The following is a 25,942-nucleotide window of genomic DNA, read 5'->3' on the forward strand; positions in this document are numbered from 1 at the left end:
TGTCCCCCCACCCCCCTCCCTGTGTCCCCTTCCCCCCTTCCCATCACACCAGCCTTGTCCCCATGTCCCCAAGGCCCCATCCCCATGTCCCCAAGCGCTGCCACCCCCTCCCCATGTCCCCAAACCCCCTCCCCACGCCCCCCAAACCCCCTCCCCTGTCCCCCCATTCCCTCCCCTGTCCCCCCATCCCCTCCCCGTGTCCCCAAACCCCCTCCCCACGCCCCCCCACCCCCCTCCCCATGCCCGCCCGTCCCCTCCCCGCCCGGTGTCCCCTGACTGCCGGGCGTGGTGGCAGCCCTGTCCCCAGCCTGGAGCAGATGCTGGCGTCCAGCCCCGGGAAGACGCCCATCAGCCTGCTGCAGGAGTATGGCACGCGCATAGGGCGCACCCCGGGCTACGACCTGCTGAAGGCCGAGGGCCAGGCCCACCAGCCCAACTTCACCTTCCGCGTCACCGTCGGGGACGTCAGCTGCACCGGTGGGTGGCCACGGCCCCACGGAACCCCACAGAGCCCCACAGAGCCCCACAGAGCCCTACAGAACCTCATGGCACCCCACAGAGCTTCACAGGACCCCACAGAGCCCCACAGAACCTCATGGCACCCCACAGAGCCTCACAGAGCCCCGCAGAGCCCCACGGAACCCCACAGAGCCCCATAGAGTCCCACAGAACCCCACGGAACCCCACAGAACCCCACAAAGCCCTGTGGCGCCCCACAGAGCCCCACAGAACCTCATGACACCCCATAAAGCCCCACAGAACCCCATGGAACCCCACAGAGCCCCATGGAACCCCACAGAGCCCCACAGAACTCCACAAAACCCCATAGAGCCCCACAGAACCCCACGGAACCCCACAGAACCTCATGGTACCCCATAGAGCCCCATGGAACCCCACAAAGCCCCACGGAACCCCACAGCACACCACAGACCCCACAGAACCTCATGACACCCCATAGAACCCCACAGCACCCTATAAAGCCCCACAGAACCTCATGGCACCCCTTAGAACCCCACAGAGCCCCACAGCACTCCATGGTGTTCCATGGTGCTCCACAGCACCCCATGGAGCCCCACAGTGCCCCCTGGCATCCCACGGCACCCCATAGCACCCCACAGCACCCCACAACTCCCCACAGCACCCCATAAACTCCCCATGTTACCCCACAGAGCCCCACAGCACCCCATGGAGTCCCCCAGCACCCCATGGCACCCCACAGCACCCTGCAGCACCCTATGGCACCCCACAGAGCCCCATGGCACCCCCAGCACCCCATAGCACCCAACAGCACCCCACAACTCCCCACATCACCCCACAGCACCCCACAGCACCCTTCCCTTCCCCCATACTCAATTTAGGGCCCCCTCATCCCATTTCCCCTGGGTTTCCGGGGCTCCCCCGCTGCCCCACCCCATAGCTGGGGTTCGAGAGGGTTTAGGGGGGCCCCAAAAATGAGCCCACCCCCCCCCCCCGTGTCCCCCTCCCTATAGGGCAGGGACCCAGCAAGAAGGCGGCGAAGCACAAAGCGGCCGAGGTGGCCCTAAAGCTGCTCAAGGGGGGGGACATGCTGGAGCCCGGTGCCCCCGAGGAGCCCAGGTTGGGGGGGGGGCACCCCAAAAGGCTGGAGGGGGGTCGGGGTGTGGGGTTTGGGGGTGCTGGGTAAATGGGGAGGGGATTTGGGGTGTTCAGGAAGGGGCTGGGGGGTTTTTGGGGGGGCTTCGGGGGCTTGGGGGTGTCCAGGAAGGGGCTGGGGGGGGTTTGGGGGAGGGTTTGGGGGTGCTGGGCTAATGGGGAGGGGATTTGGGGTTGTCCAGGAAGGGGTTGGAGAGGGGTTTGGGGGGGTTTGGGGTGCCCAAGGGGTTCTGAGCAAGTGGGGAGGGGATTTGGGGTGTCCAAAAAGGGTCTTGGGGGGGGGTTGGGGGGCTTTGGGGGGGTGTTGGGGTGCCCAAGAGGGGTTTTGGGGGTGCTGGAGGGGGTTTAGGGGTGCTGGGCACCGGGACCCGCTGGGTTTGGGGGCACTGGGAAGGTTTTGGGGTTTCTGGGGGGAGGTTGGGGGCATCTGAAGGGAGTTTGGGGGTGTCTGGATGGGTTTTAGGGTCCTTGGGGGGGTTTTGGGGTGTCTGGGGGGGGGTTGGGGGTGCCTGGAGGGGGGTTGTAAGTGCCCCTGTGGGGTTTGGGGGTCCATGGGGTTGCTGGGGGGGGTTGTGAGGGTCCTTGGGTAGGTTTTGGAGTCCCTGGGTAAGTTTTGGGGTGCCTGGGGGGGATTTGGGGTACCCGGGGGGGGTTTTGGGGGGGCCGGCTCGGCCGTTAACGTGTCGCCTTCTGTTCCCAAGCTCTCCTTTCCCCCCAGACCCCCCCGTGGAGCCCGGCCCCGCCGCCGCCCCCCCGACCCCCGCCGTGCCCCCCCCTTCACCCAGGTGAGGGGACGGGGGGCACCCAGAGCCCCCCCCCACATCCCCCTGCACCCCCAGGCCCTTCCCCAGCCCCCCCAAACTGGGGGTGAGTGGTTTGGGGGGGGCGGTTCAGGACTGCCCCCCCCCTGACCCCATACCCTTCTGCCCCTCATAGGGGCACCCCCCTGGAGGCGAAGGCGCCCGTGCCCCCCCCCAGTCCGAGTGTAACCCCGTGGGGGCTCTGCAGGTGGGTGCTGCGGGGTGGGGGGGGAATTTTGGGTCGGGGGGGGCTTTTTGGGGGCTGCCAGCCCTGCTGGGGGCTGTTTCAGGGTGGTGGGGGGGCTCCTTTTGGGGCTGGGTGTCCCCGTTTTGGGGGGGTGGTCCTAGTTAGGATGTGACTGTGGATATTTGGGGGGGGGGGGCTCATTTGGGGCTGGGATTTGGCCCGTTGGAGGTTTGCTGCCCCTATTTGGGGACCAGTTATCCCCATTTGGGACTGGTTTTCCCCATTTTGGGACTGGTTTTCCCATTTCGGACCAATTACCCCCACTTTGGGACCGGTTATCCCCATTTGGTGACCAGCAATCCCCATTTGGGACCGGTTACCCCCACTTTGGGACAGGTTTTCCCCGTTTTGGGACTGGTTATCCCCATTTTGGGACCAGTTACCCTCATTTTGGGACCAGTTATCCCCAATTTGGGACCGGTTACCCCCACTTTGAGACCGGTTATCCCCATTTGGGACTGTTTATCCCCATTTGGGACCGGTTATTCCCATTTTGGGACCATTTATCCCTGTTTTGGGGACCAGTTATCCCCATTTGGGACTGTTTATCCCCATTTTGGAACTGGTTGTCCCCATTTTGGGACCAGGTACCCCCATTTTGGGGACCGGTTACCCCCATTTTGGGACCAGTTATCCCCATTTTGGTGAGCCACCACGTCCATCTGGGTGTGAGGAGCAGATCTGGGGCCAGCCATCCTTCTTTGGGGCCACTTTGGGGTTGGGGGGCGCCCCTTTTTGTGCTGACCATTCCATTTCGGTGCGTGTGACCCCCTGGGCCTCACCGTCCCTCCCCTGGTGCCCCCCGTGCCCATTTCCACCCCATCTGCCCCCATTTCGGCCGCACCCTCACCCATTTTCGAGACCGCAGCCCCTTTTTTGGGTCAATTTCTCCCCGTTTTGGGGTTCACCCGTGCCTGTACCCAACCCTAACCCTTTCCCCGTGCCCCCCCCGTGTCCCCCCCCCAGGAGCTGGTGGTGCAGAAGGGCTGGCGCCTGCCCGAGTACACGGTGACGCAGGAGTCGGGGCCGGCGCACCGCAAGGAGTTCACCATGACCTGCCGGGTCGAGCGCTTCGTGGAGATCGGTACGGGGTCGGGGGGGGGGCCCACAAGGCCTGGGGGGGGTCCAGGCTCACGGTGTGACCCCCCCACACCCCCCCGCAGGCAGCGGCACCTCCAAGAAGCTGGCGAAGCGCAACGCGGCCGCCAAGATGCTGGTGAGGATCCACAACGTGCCCATGGAGCCGCGGGAGGGCAGCGAGGCCGAGGTGGAGGAGGATCAGTTCTGCATGGTAGGGGGCGCGGGACCCCCCCCCGGGGACATCCTGAGGGGTTAATGGGGTCGTGGGGGGGGAGCATGGATACCCCAAGGGGTTAATGGGGTCATGGGGGGGGGGAAAAAGGACACCCAAGGGGTTAATGGGGACATGGGGGGTGTGTGGACACTCCAAGGGGGGCACGGGACCCCCCCAAGACACCCCGAGGGGTTAATGGGGTCATGGGGGGGGAATATGGACACCCCAAGGGGTTAATGGGGATATTGGGGGGGTGTGGACACTCCAAGGGGGGCATGGAAACCCCCCAGGACACCATAAAGGGTTAATGGGGTCATGGGGGGGGAGTGTGGACACCCCAAGGGGTTAATGGGGACATGGGGGGGGAATATGGACACCCCAAGGGGATAATGGGGACATGGGAGGGGTGTGGACACTCCAAGGGGGGCACGGGACCCCCCCAGGACACCCCAAGGGGTTAATAGGGTCATGGGGGGTGTAGACACCCTGAGGGGTTAATGGGGACATGAGGGGGGGGGCTGGACACCCTAAGGGGTTAATGGGGACATGGGGGGGGTGTGAACACCCCGGGGGGGGCATGGAACCCCCCCAGGACACCCTGAGGGGGGCACAGAACCCAAACCCCAATATCCCCATGTGGGGGGGCCCTGCCTGGGGGTCCCGACAGCCCCCATATCCCTGGCAAGCCCCCATACGCGGATCCCAAGGTGCCCCAAAAGCATCCCCACATTTAGGGACCCCTCCCCACGCCACGTACATCCCCACGTGGGGGGGGGTCCCTGCGTCCCCTGATCCCCTGATCCCCCCCACCACCCCAAATTTGTCCCCGCAGGCTGGCCCCCGGCTGGAGGGGCTGCGGGGCCGCGCCGCCGGCTGCACCTGGGACTCGCTGCGCAACTCGGCGGGAGAGAAAATCCTGCAGCTGCGCAGCCACCCCCTGGCACCCATGGGTGCCGGCGCCTGCGCCCTCCTCCAGGAGCTCTCCGAGGAGCAGAGCTTCGCCATCAGCTACCTCGACATCGGTGAGACCCCCCCCCCACCGTGCCCCCCCCCCCCTCCTGCCACCCGTGGGTGCCCCAGCCAAGGCTTTGGGGTGCTGCGGGTGCTGCGGGAGGGGCTGACGGTGTCCCCCTGTGACCCCCCGTGTCACCTTTGTCCCCTGTGTCCCCTTTGTGTTCCCTTTGTGTCCCCCTGTGTCCCCCTTTACCCCCCCGTGTCCCCCCGTGTCCCCCCGTGTACCCCTTTGCTCCCCTGTGTCCTCTGTGTCCCCTCTTGTCCCCCTTCGTCCCCCCCGTGTCCCCCTTTATCCCCCTGTGTCCCCCTTTGTCCCCCCTGTGTCCCCTTTGTCCCCCCGTGCCCCCCTGTGCCCCCCGTGTCCCCCTTTGTCCCCTTTATCCCCCTGTGCCCCCGTGTCCCCCCATGTCCCCTGTGTCCCCCTTTGTCCCCCTTTATCCCCCTGTGTCCCCCTTTGTTCCCCCGTGCCCCCTTTGTCCCCCGTGCCCCCCTGTGCCCCCCCATGCCCCCCTTTGTCCCCCTTTATCCCCCCGTGTCCCCCTTGTCCCCCCTTGTCCCCCTTTTATCCCCCTTTGTCCCCCCCCCAGACGCGCTGAGCCTCAGCGGGCTGCACCAGTGCCTGGTGGAGCTGTCGACGCAGCCGGCCACCGTGTGCCACGGCGCCGCCCCCTCCCGCGACGGCGCCCGCTCGCAGGCGGCCCGCAACGCCCTGCAGTACCTGCGCATCATGGCGGGGGGCAAGTGAGACCCCCCCCCGGCCTCCCACCCTTCCCTCGGTGCCCCCCCCGCCACCCTCAGCCGGACCCACGGACGCCCGGCCGGACCCACGGACACCCGGAGCCAACGGGGAGACGCAGGCGGAGCCGGGGAGCTCCAGGGGGAGCCCCACTCCCCCCCCCCCCAGGAGAAAACCTGGACGCCCCCCCGCCGACGGACACCCCGGTGGGCGCCCAGCCCCACCCACGGACACCCAGACGGACACCCGGACCCACGGACGCCCCCCGTGGGCACCCGGACGGACTCTGGGACGCACGGACAGACGCACGGACAGACACACTAAGGCCCCAGACGGACCTCAGGGCCGGGGGGGGGAACCCCCCCCCCAAAAAAAACAACAAACTTGCCCCCCCCTCCCTGCGGGCGAGGCGGGTCCCTGGGCAGCAGCCAGCCCCCAGGAATAAAGCTGGGGGGTTTGTAACCGCCCCGCCTCGGCGTCTTCTTGGGGAGGGGGCCGCGGGATGGATTTGGGGGGGGGGGACATAATTACAGGGGGGGGCTCTGGGGCGACACCAGGGCGAGCGGTGGGGGCTGAGTGGCGCTGGTTTATTGAGGGGGGGCACGGAGCGACAGGAACGGGGCGGCGGCGCTGGCACAGCCCCATGGATGGATGGATGGACGGATGGATAGATGGATGGACAGACGGACGGACGGACGGACGGACGGATGCTCAGCGGCGGCGGCCGAAGCGCTGCGGGGTCGCCATGGTCCAGAACGGGGCTGTCGGAGGGTCCCAGCTGCGGGGGCTGAGCCGGGCCAGGGCCCCCGGCCCCCGGGGAAACCTGGACGGGAGGGGAGGGAGCAGCCGCTGGTACCCGCCGGGGGGACGGACGGACGGACAGGGGGACAGACGGACAGGGACACGGACAGACGGACGGGGTGGCACAGGTACAGATGGTGACAGGGGAGGGTGGCTGGGGACAGAGGGACAAAAGGAGAGGGATGGGGACAGGGAGGGACAGACGGACAGAAGAGGATGGGGATGGAGAGACGGAAGGGGACAGACAGAAGGGGACAGGGACAGACGGACGAAAGGGGATGGGGATGGATGGACGGAAGGGGACGGAGGGGAAGGGGACAGACGGGAGGGGACAGGGACAATGTACGGGACGGACGGACGGGAGGGGACAGATGGAAGGGGATGGGGACGGACAGATGAAGGGGACAGACAGACGGGAGGGGACAAACTCCATACCAGGGACGGGGCCAGGAGGGCAGGCAGGGACAGACGGACATGGGGCTGGACAGACAGACAGGGAACAACCTGAGGGACCGATGGGGACACACACGGGGGGGGGCACCGACGGGGACAGACACAGCACATGGACGGACAGACGGACACCACCGGGACCCCTCGTCCCGCTCCTACCCCCACCCCCCAGTGTCCCCCCGGTGCCCCCCGGTGTCCCCCAACCCCAGACCCCCCCCCCCGGGACCCCCCCATCTCACCTGGGGGGCTGCAGGAGCGGGGCCGGGCTGCGGCCGGGGCGCTGCAGGGAGCGGAGCAGCGCCCCCAGCGCGGCGGGGCCGGGGGTCTCCGGGGGGGGCTCGGGGCTGGCACCGCCACCGCCACCGGCACCGGCCCCGGGGGTCCCGGGACAGGAGCGGGTGGGGGGCAGGACCCCCCCCAGCAGCAGCAGCAGCAGCAGAGCCGCCTCCAAGCGCGCTGCCATCGCCGCTGCGCCCCCCACCCCACCCCGCTTCGCCGCTTCTTATAGCGGGACCGGGGCTCGAGGACGGCCCGGGGGGGTCCCGGGGGACCTTGGGGGGGGGGGGGGGGGGGGGGGGGGGGTTGGATGGCGGGGATCAATCCCGGCCCCGCCGCTAATTAAAGTCATTTACCAGCCGCGACAGCCGCCGCCGCCGGGGACGGGCTGCGACGGGACGGGCTTTGAGGGGGGGGGGACAGGGGAAGCGGCGGCCCCCAGCCCTCGGTCCCCGGCCCCAGCCGCCGCCCCCCCCCCGGTCCCGGAGCTGCCCCGGGTCCCTCTCGGACCCCCCCGACCCCGACCCCGGCCCCCCCCCGGCCCCCCCCCTCGCCGCTCTCTGCCGCCATCCCGTGGCCCCGCCGCGCTCCTGCAGCCCCGACGGGGCGGTCCCGGCTGCGCTGCCCCCCCCCCGGCCCCGATCCGGCTGAATTCGCCCCAAAAATTCCCTTTTTGGGGGGTAGGGGAGGGGGCAGAGCGGTTGCTCACCCCCCCCCACACCCTCCCACGGAGGTGGCACCCACCCGAGGGCTGTCCCCGAAGTCACCCAAAAAGTGCCACCGGGGTGGGACGGTGACACCGCTGGACCCCAACCCATCGAGGGGGGGGGTCCCCACGTGGGGGGGGGGGCCCGATGGTGGCACCCAGCTGCCATCCAAGCAGTGTCCCCCCCGTCCCCCCCCCCCATCAGGCAGCTGTGACAGCCAAGTGCCATCCCCAAGTGTCCCCCTCCCCTTGCAGGTGATGCCCAAGGGGGTGTCCCGTCCCCTCACCCCCCCCGCCCCGTGTCCCCCCCCCCGAGGGTGACACCGCGGTTGTCCCCAAGCAGGGGGCGGCAGCCACCATCTCCTCGGTAATATTTTAATGTTATATCTGCAGCATAAATAGAAGGCACATTACATGTTTGGTACGAGGCGGCCGACGGGGGGGGGGCGGGGAACGTGTCCCCCCCCCCCCACCGTGTCCCCCCCCCCCCCCTCCCGGCCACCCCCCACCCCCCCCACCTCCCCCTACCCCGGTCCCTGGGTCCCCGCGGGGGGCTGTGAGGACCCGCTCACAGGAGCCCCTGTGGGGGCGTCCCTGGGGGGGGCCATGGGGGGGCTATTTGGGGGGGGGGGGAACCATTTCGTTGCATAAGGAGCTGCGCATCCGTTCAGGACGTTGCTATATGTCTATATAGGTCTGTATATACTCGTAGATATGCATTTCTTTATAGATACTACACCCTCGGGGTACGCTTTTTTTTTTTTTTGGGGGGGGGGGGGCAGGGGGGTGTTTTCCTTTTTCTTGGCTTTTTCCGTTCGTGATCGTCAGCGCTCGCCCTGCGAAGCAGCTCAGGGTGGGGACGGGTCCCGCGGGCACCTCCCGGCACGGGGCTGGGGGCTGCGGTGTCGCCACCGCCCCCGCGTGCACGAAATTTTTTGGGGAAAACAAACAAACGGGGCCAAAACCAACCAAATTCCCGTCTGAGCCCTCGGCTCCGGCCCTAAGCAGGAAGACACGGGGGGGGGATTTGGGAGGAAAAAGGCCCCGAGTCCCCCCGGCTCCCCCCACCCCATCACCAGGTGGGGGCTGGAGATCCCGGGGGGGGGTCCAAAAACGCTGCTGCAAAGCTGGGGTTGGGGGCAATGCGTGAGACTGAAGGGGCACGAAGCTGTTTTTTTGTTTTTTTTTTTTAAGGCACCACGGCCGGGTGGCAGGGGAAGGTGCACGCGCTTGGGGGGGGGGGGGCTGCCGGTCCTGGAGCAAAATTTGGGTTCTCACCCCCACCTGAATCTGTCTCTGTGCAAGAGCTGAACCAGGAGGGTGAGGAGACGCCAGCTCTTCCCTTGCCTGTCCACATGGGGGGACCCCCTGTCACCAAAGACTTGCCACAAAGTCCGTCCTCCCAGCCGAAAAATCCCCCAAATCCCCCCAAAACCCCTGCACATCCCCTCCAGCTACTGTCACGCTACCCCAGGGAACAAAGCGCCTCCAAGTGATGCGGTTACAAAGGGGCTGAGCCCAGCAGCGGTTCGGCTCGGCAGGCTGCTTGGCTCCGGGTTACAAAACCACGCTGCCCCCTGCTTTTTGGCAGCCAGGTTTTAATTAATTAATTAGGCAGCCCAAGGCGTCCTCACGCAGCCGCTCCATCAGCACAGAGGTGCTGGAAAAGCACGGGGGAAAACTTGCTCTCCGCGTACCCGTTTCTCCAAAGACCCTAAAAATGGTCATCGCTTAAAAAAAACACACCCACAACTCTTAAAAAAAACCCTACAGCCAACCCTGACCCTCATGCTGGAAATGTGACCGGTTCGTGACGTTCAGCTCTGCCGGGCACCTTTTGCAGCCCTAAAAAGTGATGAACCTCTCCGGGGTGCCCCAAATTTATGGCTTGGGATGCCCGCCCATCGCAGAGCCTTGCCCCACTGCTTGGGGCCTTTTGGGGAGATGTTTTAGCGAAATATCACGCCGGATTTTTTGGGCTACCTTCCTCCTGAGGAGCTCAGTGGGAAGATTCAGCTTTGTCCCCCTCCCTGCAGCCAGGGACAGTCACAAACCAGGACCTGGAACCTGCTCCGGGACCTGCCCTGGGCACGGCTGAGCTCCGCAGGGTACAAGCCCCAGGGTACCGCACCTGAAGGGGCTCAGGACGGCTGCAACCCTGGTAATTAAAAGCAAAAACAACACAAATGTTAAGGTCTCATCCAAAACTTGTTCCCTGATTATTGCTGCCCAGGTCTGGAGCTTTGCAACCTTTTCTTTTTTTTTTTCATGGCTTTCCGGGTCTGTTCAAGGCACTGCGCGCGGAGGGGAGCTGGGGTGGGGAGATGCTGGAGCTGGGCAGCAAAGCGGGGAGGCACAGGGAGAAAATCTGCAGGGCCCCCCCCTCACCTGCCAGGTCTGAGCGACCCGGGGGTGTCTGGTGATGGCATTGAGGCCGGGATTTCACCAGCTCTCCCCTCACCACCTGCTTTTTGTCTGAGCCAGGTCACTCCGAGTCCCTAAAGGGAAAATTCGGGGTTCGGGGACGCTGCTGCACCCAACACCAGCGCTGCCCTGGGCTCGCAGCCCCCCAGCACCACGCTCTGTGCCCCCTCCTGCCAACCCCACCATCCCGTAGCGAGGTCCCCGGCTGCTCCTTGCCTCAATTCCTCCTTTCCCTGCTCTCCAAGACTTGTGCTGGTGCCGTTCCTGGACGCTGAGCCCTCGCTGCAGCCTAGGAGGAGCTGGCGAGCCGCAGTCAGCAGCTCCACGGCGCTGCGCACCCAGCTGGGCGACGAAGCCAATGTTTTACAAAGACATTTTTGTCATTACGAGACATTTTTGTCATGCCTGCTACCCCTGGGCGAAGGGAGACGCTTTCGCTCAACGCTGCCCAAAACCCAGCGCGGGTTTTGGCAGGAGGGGGCGCGGCGCAGGGGCTGCTTCCCCTGACCCCAACCCTTCCCGTGGGGGTGTGGGACCCGCTGAAAACCCCAAGGACCCTGCTGAAAACCCCATGGGCCCCGCTCCCAGCTCGATCTCACCACAAAAACATCGCCTGTTGGGGCAGTGAGAGCCACGACACTCGTTTTTGGGCAGAATCCCTGCAGAAAAAGCGTTCGGGAAACAAGGGGGGAGCTGGGGGCTGCTGCGGGGTCTGAAGCAGAAGGGCAGTGGTTGAGGCCAGCGGAGCACGAGACGAGCAGGACAAAGCAGAGATGGCAAAAACCAAAACTGAACCCAGGAGCTGGAGCTGGCACCGCTGAGAGAGGGCGAGGAGAAGCCGAAAAAGAGAGGGGAGGAGACAGAGCCCATCCGTGGGCAAACCAAAAATCACCCGCCCTGCCCGGCCGTAACGGGGCCGGGAGCTTTGCTTTGGGTTTTGCTGTCCCTGGGGACCTTCCAAGTGCAGGGAAGCCAAAGGGACGAATCGCTTTGACAAACCAACTTGGCTCAAAAGTGGCGAGTGCGACCTGAGGCGGGCGGGAGCTCGGGTGAGGAGGGGGGCAAAGGGGTCCGGCAGGGAGAGACCCCCCCCCCCCCCCAAGGGGGAGGCCAGGAAGACCGAGGGCTGACGAGCTTTGAGGAGGGTTCTTGGAAGAGCCCCAGCACCCCCAGTGCCCCTTCCAGCTTCCACGAGACGAACTCCAGCCCGCGAGCATCACCTGCCAAGGGTCAGCGAGGGCCCTGGGAAGCGCACACAGCCCCAACATCGAGGCCGGCTGTTAGGCTGCCCTGGGAGCAGGACGAATCCTTCATTTGCTCTGGCTCGGAAGCATTTCGTGCGCCATCATCAAGAGCAGAAGACAATCGTGACGGAGAGGTAAAGGCCGGGCAAACAGAAACGCCGCCGTGCGCTCCCTCCCCTCGGAACAGGCAACGATCCAGGATTTAAGGCCACCATTCTTTAAGGTTACGTGTCAAGGAGACGATCCTCGGAACCGGAGGGATTTGTTCTCTAAGGCGTGCAGTGGGGCCGAGAGCAGGGACGAATTTTGGGGCTCACATTATCACCGGAGCTGGGGCAGCTCCTCCGTTCGCGTACCTCCCGGCTGCGTGGGTCCCCGCAGGTCCCCGCAGGTCCCCGAAGGCGCAGTCGGCGCCACGTTACCGTAAGGAAGAGCAAGAGCAGCCCCGCTGCTGCTAGAGCAGCCGGTGCCTGTCCCTGCTGCCCGGGGGGAGGCCCGGGGACACCTCCCGGGGCAGCACGAGCGACCGGTGGTTTGCAGGGGTTCGGCTCCGGTAACGTCAGCGTGCTCCAAAAAGCGTCACCGTATCTTGCGAGGAGAGCGACCTCGATCCCTTTAACCTCGGAGCTCAAGGAGGCTTCCTCGTCCGAAGGTGCAATGTTTCAGGTAGCTAGAGTGGTGGTGAGGGGGGAGAGCAGATGCCTGGAAGCAGCATGCTGTTAAAAATAAAATACACTGACAGCACGGCTAAATGTCACAGCCTCCCAGGAGCTGCGTTTTCCTTTGCTGAGAGCGCAGGGCGAGGGAACGTGGGGGTGGGGGGGCACTGGGACGAGTGGGAGCGCCACGGGGATCCGCCGAGCACGGAGGTTTAGTGTTAATGGAACTGATTCCTGAAAGCAAACCATCCGAGGTGCTTTCAAAGGGAGGCTCCGCGTGTCCGGGTGGCTCCGCACGGTGCCGGAGGCTTCGAGAAGGCGCTGGGTGCGAAGCCGCCCGGCGGGGACGTGTTGGGCGCGCACGGCAGCGGTTCGGGGCCGGGATCTGTACAGGCTACGCAGTGTCAGAAGCGCCATATAGCTGCCCTTAACTCACTTTTTTTTAAAAAAAAAAATAAAGGAAAAAAAAAAAAATCCATCTCCGTCCCCACCGCTCGGGGACTCGGGGACGGGCAGAGTCCGCGCTTTGCTTCGCTCCGTGTCCCGCGCGGGGGCTGCGCCATCATCTGCCGGCAGACTGCGACTGTGGGGCCATGATGACGTGGGGCTGCAGCGGCACGGCCAGTTCTGTCCTTTGGCTCGCCATCTGCGTGAGCACCGAGGTGGCCACGGCTTCGGCCGCCGAGCGGACGCTGAGCCCGTTGGGGGAGGCGGTGACGGAGCTGTGCTGGATGACGGGAGCCGGGGAGCCGGTGGGCTCCGAGCTCTCCTTCGGGCTTTCTGCTCGAGGAAAAGGGAGGGGGGGGAAAGGAGAAAAAAAAAAAAAAAGTGGTTAGAGAGAGGCTCTGAGTGCTGCTCCTGGTGGTAAGGGAGAGGTGATGGGATGGGAGGCTGCTGATGCTGCTGGGGGGGCAGAAATTGGTTGGGTTTTACTTAATGCTCCCCTTTTTTAGCCAAATCAGCCCGGAATAGAGGGGCCGATCCCTCCAGGAACCACGGCTCCCCCCACCAAAGCGGGCGCCCCTTGAGGCTGAGCCAGAGCAGCTGTTTGGCAAAAGCGAGTGAGGCCTGGAAATAAAACTGATTAGTGGGGCCCTAACGACCCGGCGGGACCCAGCCCTCGGAGAACCCCCCCCAAACCTCCCAATATTCACGCCAGGAAGGCGTAAAGTGCCGGCTTCGCCCCGAGGATGGCAGAGCCAGCGTAACCTTCCTGGTAATAAATCCCTTCCCTCGTTATAACCAATGAACTCTCCTACATCTTGTTTCCTGGCGTGGTGCTTGGTTCAAGGCCATTTAGCCCGGAGACGGAACGGTTCCTTCGGCGTCCTCACCATCTGTTGGGTGAGCGCTCAGGACCGCGCGCAAATGGAAACCCTTCTGCAAAGGCACTCCAGCAGGGTTTTTTTTGCCCGTTTTTTTACACAAATCACCTGGCCTGCTCGTTATTGTGCTCTAGAACATTAAAATCAATTAGAGGCCGTCACAAACTGTTGGCTTGCTCCATTTCTTCCGGGGCGTTGCAGCAGGGACGGGAGGCAAACAAAGGCAGAGACCTTCCCCCGCGCCCCTTTCGGAGCTTTCCGAAATTTTGGATCCTCTCCCACCACCAGCCCCCCGCGCCCAGGCAGGGCTCCTACGGCGGAGGATAATTTGTGACCTATCAAATGCCAAGGCGAGAGCAATCAGACCTCTCCTCTTTGGGGGGATACACTCATTATCTGCAGATGTCAGGAGGAAATTCCCTCCTGTGCACTTGGCGAGATGAATTACGGGGAAGACGCGGTCACCTTCCTTTAACAGAGCAGAATAATGGCAGCAGCCGGGATACTTCTTCCACGTCGAGAGGGTAAAACCCCCAGGACGCCAGAAAATCAGAGGAGAGGTTTGCAGCCTTCCTGGGCACGGGCAAACATAGCCAAGGGCTCAGCTTTCCACCAGGTGCGTGGATATCGCGCCCCTTTCCCCTTTTCCCTTCCCTCCTGAAACCTTGGCGTGGCCTCTGCTGGCACACCGAGGGATGCGGCTCAGCGCAGCAGATCCGAAAACTGGCTTGGCGGTGAGAGAGAAGGTCGAGCGGAGCAATATACTAGTTTGGCATCCCCAAAAGGAGATTTACAAGGTATTACGAATAAAACAACCCGACTGTACATGAGGCAGCTGTAATTCCATCGAGGGAATCTGGCATTTCGGTTTGAGGAGCTGCTTAGTCACAAATCTCAATAATAAAAAAGGCAGCTGGGGGGGGGGGAGAGCGTGGGGAGGGCGGCGTGAATTTTGTGTTTATTATTCAGCTGCGTGGTGAATTCCTATTATTGGAGCAGCCAGGAATAATAATGGGAACTGTAAACTTTGGAAGTTAACAGGAAAAAATCCCGTCGCCTCTCTCTCTTAAGCAGGGAGGATGCTGCCTGAAATCTTTGTTTTTTTGGGTTTTTTCCCCTTTTCTCCCTGCCTCTTGTCCCCTTTATCCAGGCAACGCCTGGGGACTCCAGCATCTTCCAGAGGCTCTGCACGAACGCCACGGCGCGGAGCTGTTATTGCAGAGATGAGAGGAGAGGCACGACGAAGCCAGACGTAACGTTTAGCTCCGGGGTTGATTATAATGAAATAGGCAGCATAAAAAAAAATAATGAAAGAAAAAAAAAAGATAAAAAGAGGCCTTCTAACTTCCAAAGCCAATTTGATGTGAATTGCAGAGCACGAGATACAGAGCCCCATGATGTCATTTAGAGTCTGGCCTTTCCTGACTCTGGCTTTGCTCGCGGAGCAGCAGGACTTGGTAACTTCAAAGAGAATTCGAGCGCCGGGCACGCCGCCTGCCAGAGATGCTGGCCCGTGCGCCGGGGAGGAGCGGAGCCGTGGGTCTCTGTCAAATGCTCCACGCTGAGGGAGATGCACTGCCTCCCTCCCCCAGTGCTTTCACCCCTGGGCTGCAAGATCTCGGGTTAAAATGATGATTTGCAGCTCCCTCCCCAGCAGGACCCTTCCCGGTACGGATGCTCCGAGCAGGAGGCAGAGGAGCAGGGAGGTGATGGAGCAGAGGCTGAGATAAAGGCTCCCTTCCTGAATGCCTTAAGCAGGTTTCTGGTGGTTTGACCTACTTCAGGGGCAGCAGGGACCGGCAGAAGCCAGCACTCACCGAGATAGCCCTGTGTTTTCTTCTGTAGTGCAGTGACGGGGCAGTCCTTGTGAGCCAGCAGGAGCTGCTTCAGCTGAGCAACTTCGTTCCTCAGTAGCGTGACTTCGTTCTGCGAGGGAAACACAAGCACGGGGGGGTCTGCATCGCTCACAGCCCTGCCAGCAGCCTCCAGCACCAGCAGGACGATAATTCAGGTGCCCTGCAAGCTTACGGCTTGTTACTGCTTTGAGATGCCCGAGAATTCATGCTGACCAGCAGGAGAGCCCCTCAAGGTGTCCACCACCAAACCCTGGGCACATTTTTGCCCGAGCCCTCTTGGTAATGCCAACAGCTCGAGTCCAGCACGCTGCTGGGGATGGGGAGAGATGGACATAGCTCAGAGCTGAGCAGATGCTGAGCAGCTTGGGGCCATCCCTGTCCCTCTGGACACGACCACATCGGGGCCATGCCAGGCTCTGGGGAACAGCAGAGCTCCTCCAAGCCCTCAGCGCCTCCCTGAGCTGTTTCGTCCCACAGGTGAAGGTGTTGGACCCTTACCACGCCGTGTTTTATAGGTGAGGGATGGTGGCACAGAGGGAATAACTCACCCGGAGCCCCAGCGATCTGCAGCAGTGCTTGGTGCTCTGGCTTTGCTAACCACAGAGCCACCCTCCCTCCCCAGAGCCTCCCTGCTGCCAAGGAGAGCAGTTAACTGTTACCCAGCCCGCTCTGCAGTCCTCTCTGCAACTCCAAGATAACTTTTCCTGAGTCCCCGAGCCTTTCAGACTGATTTTGTGCCATGAAAACAGGTCCGCTTCCCTAGGAGCTTTGTGCAGCACATTATTCCCCTATTGAAATGTTTGGACAAACAGCTGAAACTCAGGCAATTGTGTTTCCAAGTTGCCCAAGGAAACAGTTTCTATAATTATCTTGGGAAGAGAATAAAAATACCATGATCAGTGCTATTGAAAAAAATCCCGCTGCATGAGTCACCAGCAACCAGGGGAAGAAAAAGCCCCGAGTGGACACGAGTTCCATTTTTTGCAGACCAATCCTTGGCCAATGCTGAGTGCATTAACAAGGGGGCTAATTGCAAGTGAAATTACGTTCAGCTGCCCGTGTTTGCAGATTTGCTGCATTTCTGCTCGGCAGGCAGGGGGTGCAGCCAGAAAACCCCAAGTTCTCCCTAAAAATCAGCCCGGCTGCAGCTGCTAAGCCCTCTCCTCGCCCCTCTGCTGGGTCTGACGTGCAGGGAAGGGAACTGGGGCTGCTTCTGGTGCCCCTGTGCCAGCAGAGAGCTCTTCCTCGCGCAGGAGAGGCCTCAGCTCTGTAAATACAGCTGCTTCCTGAGGCCTCCAGCTCCCCTCCCGAGGCTGGCACCGCTCCTCGTGCTGCAGCACTGACGGGGCGAAGAGGCAGAGCCCTTGAAAGGGGCACAGGGGGAGAAAAAAGAGCACTGAAGGGCTCCTCCCTGGCTGCTGGGAGTGAAATGGCTCAGAGGCAGCAATCCTGCTCCGGAGAGCAGCATCCAAACACCTTTTGGCTCCGTGGCACGGGGAAGACGTCCCCTCCGGAGCCACCGTCCCAGCGCCGCCGGGCTGGCGAGCGGCTGCGCTCAGCCTCCCCGGTTACATACTCACGCTCAGCTGGATGTTCTGGGTCGTGAGCTCCTCGGCTTTCTTCTCCAAGGAAGACACCCAGAGCTTGCGTTTCTGCCTGCAGCGGGACGCGGCAGCGCGGTTGCGCTCCAGGAACCGCTGCCGGCGCTCGTCAGGGTCTTCGTCCACCGTGCGCCTCCGCCGCCCGCCGGTGCTGGGCGTGGGCTGGGCAGGGGAAACCTGGAGATGGGGGCGAGGGGAGAGAGATGCTGAGAGGAAGCTCTGAGGCAGGCTGGTGGATAACACAGCCCGGTGTAACCCGCTTGTTTCCACCAGGTTTGGTAAAGAGGTCGGATCCTGCAGCTGGAGCACAAAGGGGTTTGCTTTCGCACACCACGGGGGGACCACGGGCAGCCCCGGCTGCAAGGGGGGAGCTGAACTCTGTAAGCTTAAGGTGTGAATCCACCTGAACTCCCTGAGATCCCAAAAATGTGTGGACATCAGGGGAATGAGTTAAATGCCAAGCTCCTTCGTGGAGATGCTGATGGCACGCAGCCGAGAGCAGAAGCTTCCTCCCCGCAACGCCGAGGAGCTGATGCGGTCAGTGACCACGGGCAGAGCAAAAGGCACAGCCTTCCTCCTCATCTCACTTCAGAGACTCGAAAAGGAACTTGGTGTGACTGGGGAGGTGCCTGCACAGCCAGCTCCTGCTCGCCAGCCGGCGGAGGGCGACTTCCAGCTGCAGGGCTGGGAGCGCACGGCCCCGCTCTGACGCACGGTCTCCGTTCGGGCTCGGTTCCGAGCGGGCAATTTGCTTTAAAAATTCATTTGGGTTGAATTTTCCCTGAACGTCTTCAGCTCCACAAGCTCTCGGAGGCAAGTGGCTGAAAAGATTCCGCCGCGCCGCACAATTCCCCCGTTTTATTTCGGGAGAACAAAGGAAAAGGCGGCGAGGGCAGAGGGTCCTGCGGGCACAGCCTCGGCAGCGCTTCTGCAAGGGCTCTGTAATTACACCGCCACCGTCGGGGAGTGCAGTTACACTTCGGTACTCGCTGTCAGGCAGCATATGGATATTAAACTTTTGGAAGCCTATCTAACTGACAGAGCAGGTGGCGATCCTGATGGAAGGCTGGCATTTGGCGAGCTGGCAGGAGCCGGTGCAGTTGATTGCCTAAGAGGGGAGCATTTAACCCTAGTAATTGAGCGGGGAGAAGAGAGCAAAATATTCTTTCGGAACTCCAGACCTTGTCACGCAAATTAACGCGTTGCTGAAGTTTTCTGCCTGGTGCTGTTTGAGAGCATTAGTGTTGAAGCGGCAGTGAAAAAAAAAACAAGGTTTTTAACCCATTCTGCAAGCCAGGTTTTCCTCCTCGTTCCCTGAAGCCCAGAACCCCCCAGCACGCCGGCTGAGCAGCAGCAGACCTGTGGCTGAGCTGGGGAGGGGGCGTCGGGGTGCTGGACAAGGATCTGACTCTGCTCCGGGCGCGCGGTCACCATCGTGCTGGCTGAGCCCACCACCAGGTTGCTGCCGTTGAGTGAGGAAGACGCCGTCAAGCTGGCCTTCAGCCTCTGGAGAAGGAGAAAAACGGGACATCAGCGGGGGTGATCCGTGTGCCGTGAAGGTTTTATCCCGCTCCAAATCCCAAATGAGAGCCAGCCCCAAAGGCAGGCTGCAGGGCTCGGCTCAGGCCTGAGCAGGCAGGTGCCTGAATCCCAAAATTGCTCCTGCAGCTGGCAAGATTTTAAACTCCCAGCTCTGCCCGTGAACCCTGGAGACACCCAAAGCAGGGCGGGGAGGGAGCAGCGACAACGTGGGGCGCACCGGGAACGGGAGAGCAAGCACTGCCCTAGGAGGCAGCTCTGCAAATGCCCCCACCCCGTCTCAGACCCAAAACCGTGGGGTTTCGTTGCTCTTTGCTCTGAAATTTAGGTTTGCTTCCTCCCGAGTTCGAGCTGTGGAAGAGCCAGCAGTGGGAATTTTTTTAATTTTTTTTTTTTAAATTTTAAGGAGTCGACACAAAACCCATTACCGGGATCCTTGGATCGCAGCATCTCTCCTCTTGGCTCTGCGTCCTTCGAGCCCACCTCCAGCCCATCTGTTCCCTTGGATCTGGGAAGCGCCAGCTTTACAAAACAGCCGCGTTTAGGACGGGGCTGAGGTTTGTCTCCACAATAGCGTGTTGCCTGCTCTGCCTGCCAGAGCCGCAGCGCTGATTAGTCTAATATTCCTGCTGGCATTTCCAACACCTGCTCTCGGTGCGAGGCAGCGCTCCGGCGGCTGCACGGGGCTTCGGGCAAGCAGCAGCTCTTCAGAAAAGCCACAGGGAAAAAGCCTCCAGACACCTTTTTCTGGAGGAGCTGGAGATGTTCGAGGGACGTCGACGTGACGCCCTCCTCGGTGTGTTTTTGGACACTTACCATTTTGGCTTCCGAGTGCACGGGGAGGCCCGAGGGCGAGATGGAGCCGCTGCTGTTGATGGGGGGCCCAGGAATACCGGGAATGTTGGGCACCATGGCCATGGGCCGAGCCAGCTGTCGGGGAGGGAGCAACACGCGGGCGTGAGAAAGCTGCGGCGCCGCTTTCGGTGGCGAGCTCCGTGAGGTGGCTGTGTAATAACTCCCCATTTATAAAGCTTGACGCACGTTCAGCACTTAACTGCTGCCATCCGTTACTTCTGCTGTCACCGAAGGCCACCAGCCACCCCTTCGGTGGCCACGCCGGCTGCTGAAGAATTGCCCAGCCACACCAGCCCGGCGCTCGGGACAGGGAGAAGGGTGGGTGGCACGAAGCGTCCCCCCTTTCCCTCCTTGGAAGGTTTTTCCCCACCAGAAAACGAGCGCAGATGGAGAGGGAGGGAAGGAGAACCCCTCTGCTTCTCTGCCCAGCTCTGCTGCAGAACTGCAGCAACACCAGGGGTAAAAGCATCCCCTTTTCCTGAGCAGGGTTAAAAAAAAACCACCAGGGTTTGCATTTGCGCTCACAAGCTGCCCAGGTACGCTGCTGCAAAGCTCTACAAACACAAGCCTTGTTCCCAGCGAGCAGGGAGGTGTGAAGATGTTTCCGTGCCCCCGAGCTGCCTGTGCATCTGCCTCTTTTGACGTCAACGTCGCCGTTACCTGAGGCTGAGGGTTTGGGCCATGACTCACTCCGAAGCCAAAAGCCGTGCCCAGCAGGACGGGCAGGATTCACGCGAGCTGCCTGGCAGGGAGCTGAAACGCTCCGAAGCCCGAGCAGCCACCCACCGGGCAAATCTGCTCATGAATTTTGGACCACAGCAAATTCTCCGTGCGCAAAAAAAGCACAACCCGCAAGGCTCATATTCCAACAGCACTTTAGCACGGTGGCGGGGCCGGGGTGGCTTTCCTGGCCTGCAAAGACCAACATGTTCCCTGCAAGCTCGAATGGTTTCAATCGAGGCACGCTGTTCCAAATGGAGGCAGCTAATCAGGGATCCTACAGCTCCCAGCCCTGGATCAATGGCACGAGCCATCTGTCTGGGCACGGCTTTGTTTTTTTCCAGACTTATTGCCCTCTAGTGTGATCGACACGTTATTACCACCTTGCCAGAGCTGCCCCCCCCCTCCTACTCCTCCTCTTCAAGTCTTATCTTGCACAGAGGGGGAGAAACGTTTTCATTTTTTGCCAAATGGATCTGTCCGCACGTATTTGGCAGGGGGAAAAACTCCGTCCCCTCCTCTGCCTCGCGGAGCTGTGCTGGAAGCGTCCCTTACCGATATCACAGAAGGCATCTGCACAGGAGGGCCCGGGAGGACAGGCATGGTCTGCCCGTTCGGAAGCTGCACGACGAGCGGAAGGGAACCCGTGGGCGACCTGGGGAGACAATTCGAGCTCTCGTGGATTATTTCAAGCTTTTATTTCATCATTACACCACCCCGGCAGCCCCACGAGCTCAGGGGCAGAAGCACAAATTCTGGTCAGCGAATTTGGGCTGATTCTCCCGTTCCTGCTCAGTCCTTGGCCAACCAAAACCCCACGGCTGGCAAAGCCCAGAGGTGTGCTGCCCACCTGAAGGCAGAGAAAAACACATCCAGATGCTGCTGCCTGGGGCTGGGGCTCTCCAAAGCTGCTGCATCCCCTCCCTGGGGAGCCCGAAGCGCTCCAGCACGCAGAGGGGTGGGCTGGGCAGCAGCCCCTGCCTCCTGCTCGCTTCTCAGCCCCTGAGCCACATCTGCTGGGCTCCCACGGCAGGGCTGAGCTCCCCGTTAACGCTTCTGACCCTGACAGCTCAGGAGAAAACCTCCTCGAGATCGCTCTGCAGCGAGAGGTGATGGTTGTGCGTGCGCTGACAACGAGGCGCCCGGCTCCCTGCCTCCACCCCAGGGTGCTGCCAACCCCACCGAGCCCCCAGACCCAGCCTGCCCCTAGGAAAAGGGGAGGAAAAACCAGAGCTGCTCCGGCTCTGGCTGCTGGGGAAGAGGAAGGAAAGGGTCCCTGCCAGGAAGGGCTGCTCCTCCTGCTCCTCCTCGCTTCGCGCCGGCGCCGCGGGGAGCCGAGTGGAGGCAGAGCCGAGCCAGGAGGAGAGCAGAGCTGCTGGCAGCGTGGCTGGGGGGGAGAGGAATTAAAAAAAAAAGCCTTGCTGCTGCCTTGCTGCCTCCTCCAAGCCCGGGGAAGGGGGCAGAGGAGGCTGGGCTGCCTGCGACCTCGGAGGAAGCTGGCACGGAGTCGTAGCGGGGTGGGGAGAGGCGGCTCGGAGCGGGGAGCTGGCCACGCCAATAACTCAGGCTGGAATTTTTAAGGCTGCCCTGGGACCGCGAACGCTCGGCTCTCATTCATTTCTATTGGGCATCCCAAATCCTCCAGGCTGCTCTGAAAAGCCCGGCCTAACAAGGCGAGTTACGGGGAGGTCACAGCCTCTCCTCCATCTCTGTCACGCCGGCGACCCCACCACGTCTGCCGTGGCCCTAATGCAGGGACCCTCGGTAAAGCTGCAGCCTGACCCCCCCGCCGTGGAGCCTGCTTCAAATCCGGGAGGGATCTGGCCCTGCAAGCTGCAAAGGGCACACGAAATCCCATTAAAAGTCCAGCTCCCCCCAGTTCTGATCTTCTCGTGTCTCCAAGCGAGGGGGGGGCTCGGTGCCAAATGGCCCCGCGAGCCTCTGCCTGTGCTGGGTTCCTGGGGGGGGGGGGGGGGTTTAAGGCCTTTTTGGAACCCCAGGACAATCACTTAACCCCTTAATGCCTCAGGACAGGATTTAAAACTTTCCGTCAGGAAGCCTGGATTGATGGTGCCACGGGGTCAGGGCGAAAACACACACGAAAATATGAAGTGACAGCCCCAAAAAAACAAATGGCCCGGTTAATGCAAGGAGCCAGCCCCCACCCAGGGCAATTAGAGAGAGGCCAGGAGCACGGCAAGAAAGCAGCATCCTGACAGCACAGAATGGAAGTGGGGCTAAAGAGGTGTCTCCTGAGGGCTCATTGTCAAGGGCTTCCTGCATCCTTCGGGCTCCTTCCCTTCATGTGCGGGGCCGGGGCTGCCTCACCGAGGGCTCTGGAGCCCCCGATCCCGCTGGCTATAGGGGCAGGGAGGAGCAGCTCATTACATCTGCCGAAACAAACAGCTCCCGAGGCAGAAGCTGGCCACGAAGGAGGCCAGCAGGTTGGAGCCGGGGTTACACTTCAGCAGCCCCGGCTGTCTGAGGAAATCCCAAAGCCATTCAAGGAGCAGACGATTTCCTAACCGAGCTCTCTGCCCCGCACCAGGCTGGAGAAGCCACCCGGGAGTCCCCCGGCTGGCCACGTTCCCATCACAGACACCAACTTGGTGTCACCGTGTTTGGGGACTGGGTTTCATTTCTCCCCGCGGTGCCTTCTGCCTCGTTTCGTTCCGCTACGACAATTAGTTCCTGCTTTCTGCACTTCCACCCCATCCTGCTCGTGCAACGAGACCCTAATGCCCGAGCAGCCGCAGCAGGGGGAATCGGGGCACCTCAGCGGGGCCGGCAATCAAGGAACTTATTTAGGGACCTAATTACTGCCCAGGAAGCCTGACGGTGCGGGAGGAAAACCTCGGTGCAGGTCTCTCTCCTCCGTACTTACCCGAGCTGCCTGTTGGAAGGGGGAGCCTGGGTGATGACGGAGGTGGGGGACGGCAGCGTTGGGTGCAGGGGGTCGTAGCCCAAGTGCAGAGGCAGCGAGCCCGGGCGCACGATGGTTGGGGTGGGCGTAGAGACGATGACGGGCTTGGAGGTGATCTCCTAAAGAGAGGAGTGAGGGACGAAAGGAGTCGTGCTGTTAGCTGTCAGGCTGATCGTCACCCTTCTGGACACCCCCTGATGGCTTTCAGGACATTTAGTGGCAATTAGGGGAATTCTGTGTGACGGGAGCGGAGCCACGTACCCAAAGGCACACTGAGCTGAAGTCAGTGCAGGGAACGGGGCAGGGAAATTCAAACTCCTACTGCCTGCAGCAGCCACTGGGAAATAATCCCCCTCTCCGAAATAATCCCGAATCCTCTCCGAATTACCGCCCTGGCCTCAGCTGGGAAATAATCCCCCTCTCTGAAATAATCCCCCTCTCCGAATCACCGCTCCGTCCCAGCTAACGTCCCTACAGTGGGAAGTTATTTGGATGGAGACCGTGGCACCCGGGCTCATCTCCTGCTCCCAGGCACCAGCCAAAGCCCCCCCGGGCACCAGGAGCCAGGCTCGGGAAGGATGCTGAGGTTTTTTCTTCATTAGCCAAATCCAGGCGGAGATTTAAGTGCAGGAAACGTGTATTTGAGGAGCAGGGGGGGGGAGGGAAGGGGGGAGCTTTTCTCTTTGTTTCTCAAACGAGATGAGAACCTCGCGAGCCCAAATCACAGCCAAACGGAGCGGAGAAACGGCTCGCTTTCCTCCGGGGGTGGAGGGAACGACACCTCCACAGGGCACCCTGTTGGAAACTTACCTTCTCCTTGCTCTGCGGCGACGGCGGGTTCGAGGCAGGACTGTCTGGGGGGGACGAGTCCACCTCCACCGGCTCCTCCTCCTTTATTTTGATGTCCGGGGTCGAGGGCAGGGACATGTCCAGGGCTCCAGCGCTCTGCGGGAAAAGCAGCCCCGGATCGAAAGGACAATTAGCTCACATTGTTTGTGAAACATTCGGCCGGTCCCAGAGGAAGAGCCCCGGCTCTGAGCCCCGGCCAAATTAGTATTATTATTATTTATTTGTGCTGAAGGAGCATTTGGGAGCCCGGAGCGGAGAGCGGTGCCGCGCCGCGCTGGCCCCGTCCGAACAGAGACGGAGGCCGAGGCAAGACGGTCTCTGCCCCAGATGGCACCATTTTGTGGTTTCTCAGTAACACAGACACGATTCTTTCCACTGGGCTCTTTTTTTCTTTTTTTTTTCCTAAAAGGGCTCTGCTAAGGAGACCAGGTAACAAAGCCAAACGCCTGCGAGTTACAGAAGGCACTTTCATTCACCGAAGAGCTGTAAAGCATTGTATAAATCAGCCTGAATTATTTTATTACCTGATTATCAAAAGCAAACAAAGAGCCATGCAAGTTATTAAATATCTATGAGCTCCCCATTAAAATAAAACCCAACCATATGCCTGGAGCTGGCAGCCTGCCACCCCCCCCTGGGTTCCAGCAGTGCCACGTGCCCCCTTTTAACCGGCCGGCAGCTTGCTGGGGGACGGGACGAGGGCAGGGTGACAACAAGGTGACACCGAGCTCTTCCCTCCCCAGACCGAAAGGAAGAGAAGAGCTGGGAGGAGACAACGTGCCGGAGGAAGAAGCACTGGAGGGGGGATGACGGCTGCAGGATGGGCTCACAAATCACCCCCCTGGCTGGGGCAGGAGAAAACTCCACCTCCATCGGCGCTGCCGGCAGTTTGTCCGAGCTGCAATCCCTCCCGGTGCTTTTGCTTCGCTTGCCCGAGTGCTGACAGCTCGTCCTAGCGTCTAACCTAAACCTCCCCTGCGTTTTAAGTCTCGGGGAAGGAGAGAAAATTGCAGCGAGGGGGAGAATCCGGGCGGCCGCTCTCTGCTCGCAGTGATTTACGCAGGAGCTCTGCTCGGGGTCCCTGCAGTACCCGGTTACCTGCCCTCCCGAGCAGAGATGCTGCACTGGGAAGCACAAAGGAGAAGGGATTAAAACATGCGGGGAAGTTTCAAGCCGCTTAAAGTGCCTCCAGGGGAAGCCCCTGCTGTGCCTATGTTTTTAATTAACGTGCTGGTGTCGAGACCACCCTTGGAAAACCGGAGGACAAAACACACCAGCAGCGACTGGGCTGGATGCGGCCAAATGTTCAAAGCATCCCAGAAATGCAGCAGGCAGCTCTGGCCAGGCTCAGGGAGTGACAAGCCATCTGGGCCCGGGGCTCTCGCGTGTGCAGAGATTTTTCGGGGAGGGATAAAAATGCTTTTCCTTGCGCCCGAAACCACCCCCGAGCTTCAAGCCGCTGCCGCGTTCGCCGGGCTGCTGGCGGAAATATTTTGACTGCAGTCATCCTAAAGCAAAAAAAAAAAAAAAAAAAAAAAGAAAAGAAAAAAAACATCCAAGAGCCTAAAGGGTCTTAGCTGCAGCTATTAGGTAGCGGAGCACAGGATATGGGTGGTCTTCCCTATAAAACGACTGGCTAGACTGTGGGCTGCTCAGCCATTTCGACGTGAAACCACAAGCAAAAAGCTACCTTCTCCCAGCGCGCCCGGTCTGGGCTGCCGAGAACAAAAGGCAGGGAATTCAGAGCATAAAACGCCCCGGCAAGGCCCTGCAGCATACCAATGAGAGAGATCAATTTCTGCTTTAAAGAGCCCTGTTATTAGGAGAGCTCGGGGGGGTGTGTGTAGGGGGGGGGGGGGAGACAGTTTTCGGTTTTAATTCTGAATTCCTCCGTTCCCCATCTCGGCGAAGATTTACGCGGCTCTGCTCCCGCAGTTTATTTCCGAGCAGCGCCGCTGACTGCGAGCGTATGTACATCCATACATCAATTT

General features: G+C 61.5%; 2 protein-coding genes across 7 annotated transcripts in view; one reads left to right on the forward strand and one right to left on the reverse strand.

Moving 5' to 3' along the window:
- The first annotated feature begins 259 nt into the window (after positions 1 to 259).
- On the forward strand, positions 260 to 6,187 carry TARBP2 (TARBP2 subunit of RISC loading complex). Its single transcript, XM_068663556.1, is given in 9 exon segments — positions 260 to 477; positions 1,491 to 1,596; positions 2,334 to 2,417; positions 2,569 to 2,597; positions 2,600 to 2,640; positions 3,646 to 3,763; positions 3,843 to 3,970; positions 4,806 to 4,995; positions 5,575 to 6,187. Coding segments are annotated over 9 exon segments (1,014 nt in total). The 5' UTR covers positions 260 to 317; the 3' UTR covers positions 5,733 to 6,187.
- Positions 6,188 to 8,317: 2,130 nt separating this feature from the next.
- Positions 8,318 to 25,942, reverse strand: part of LOC137846061 (cyclic AMP-dependent transcription factor ATF-7) — a 63,201-nt gene continuing 45,576 nt past the window's right edge. For 4 of the 6 annotated variants that reach the window (XM_068663682.1, XM_068663683.1, XM_068663681.1 and 1 more), the window contains 8 exons: positions 23,913 to 24,047; positions 23,064 to 23,221; positions 20,735 to 20,834; positions 19,421 to 19,534; positions 18,425 to 18,571; positions 17,041 to 17,242; positions 15,426 to 15,534; positions 8,318 to 13,063 (listed from right to left, as the gene is read on the reverse strand). In XM_068663682.1, the coding sequence (XP_068519783.1) occupies positions 12,688 to 13,063; positions 15,426 to 15,534; positions 17,041 to 17,242; positions 18,425 to 18,571; positions 19,421 to 19,534; positions 20,735 to 20,834; positions 23,064 to 23,221; positions 23,913 to 24,047 (1,341 nt within the window). In that variant the 3' untranslated portion in view covers positions 8,318 to 12,687. The remainder of the gene's footprint in view (positions 13,064 to 15,425; positions 15,535 to 17,040; positions 17,243 to 18,424; positions 18,572 to 19,420; positions 19,535 to 20,734; positions 20,835 to 23,063; positions 23,222 to 23,912; positions 24,048 to 25,942) is intronic. The other 2 variants (XM_068663686.1, XM_068663685.1) reach the window with 1 other exon arrangement.

The sequence above is a fragment of the Anas acuta genome, chromosome 29, assembly GCF_963932015.1.
Source record: "Anas acuta chromosome 29, bAnaAcu1.1, whole genome shotgun sequence".
NCBI classification, from domain to species: domain Eukaryota; kingdom Metazoa; phylum Chordata; class Aves; order Anseriformes; family Anatidae; genus Anas; species Anas acuta.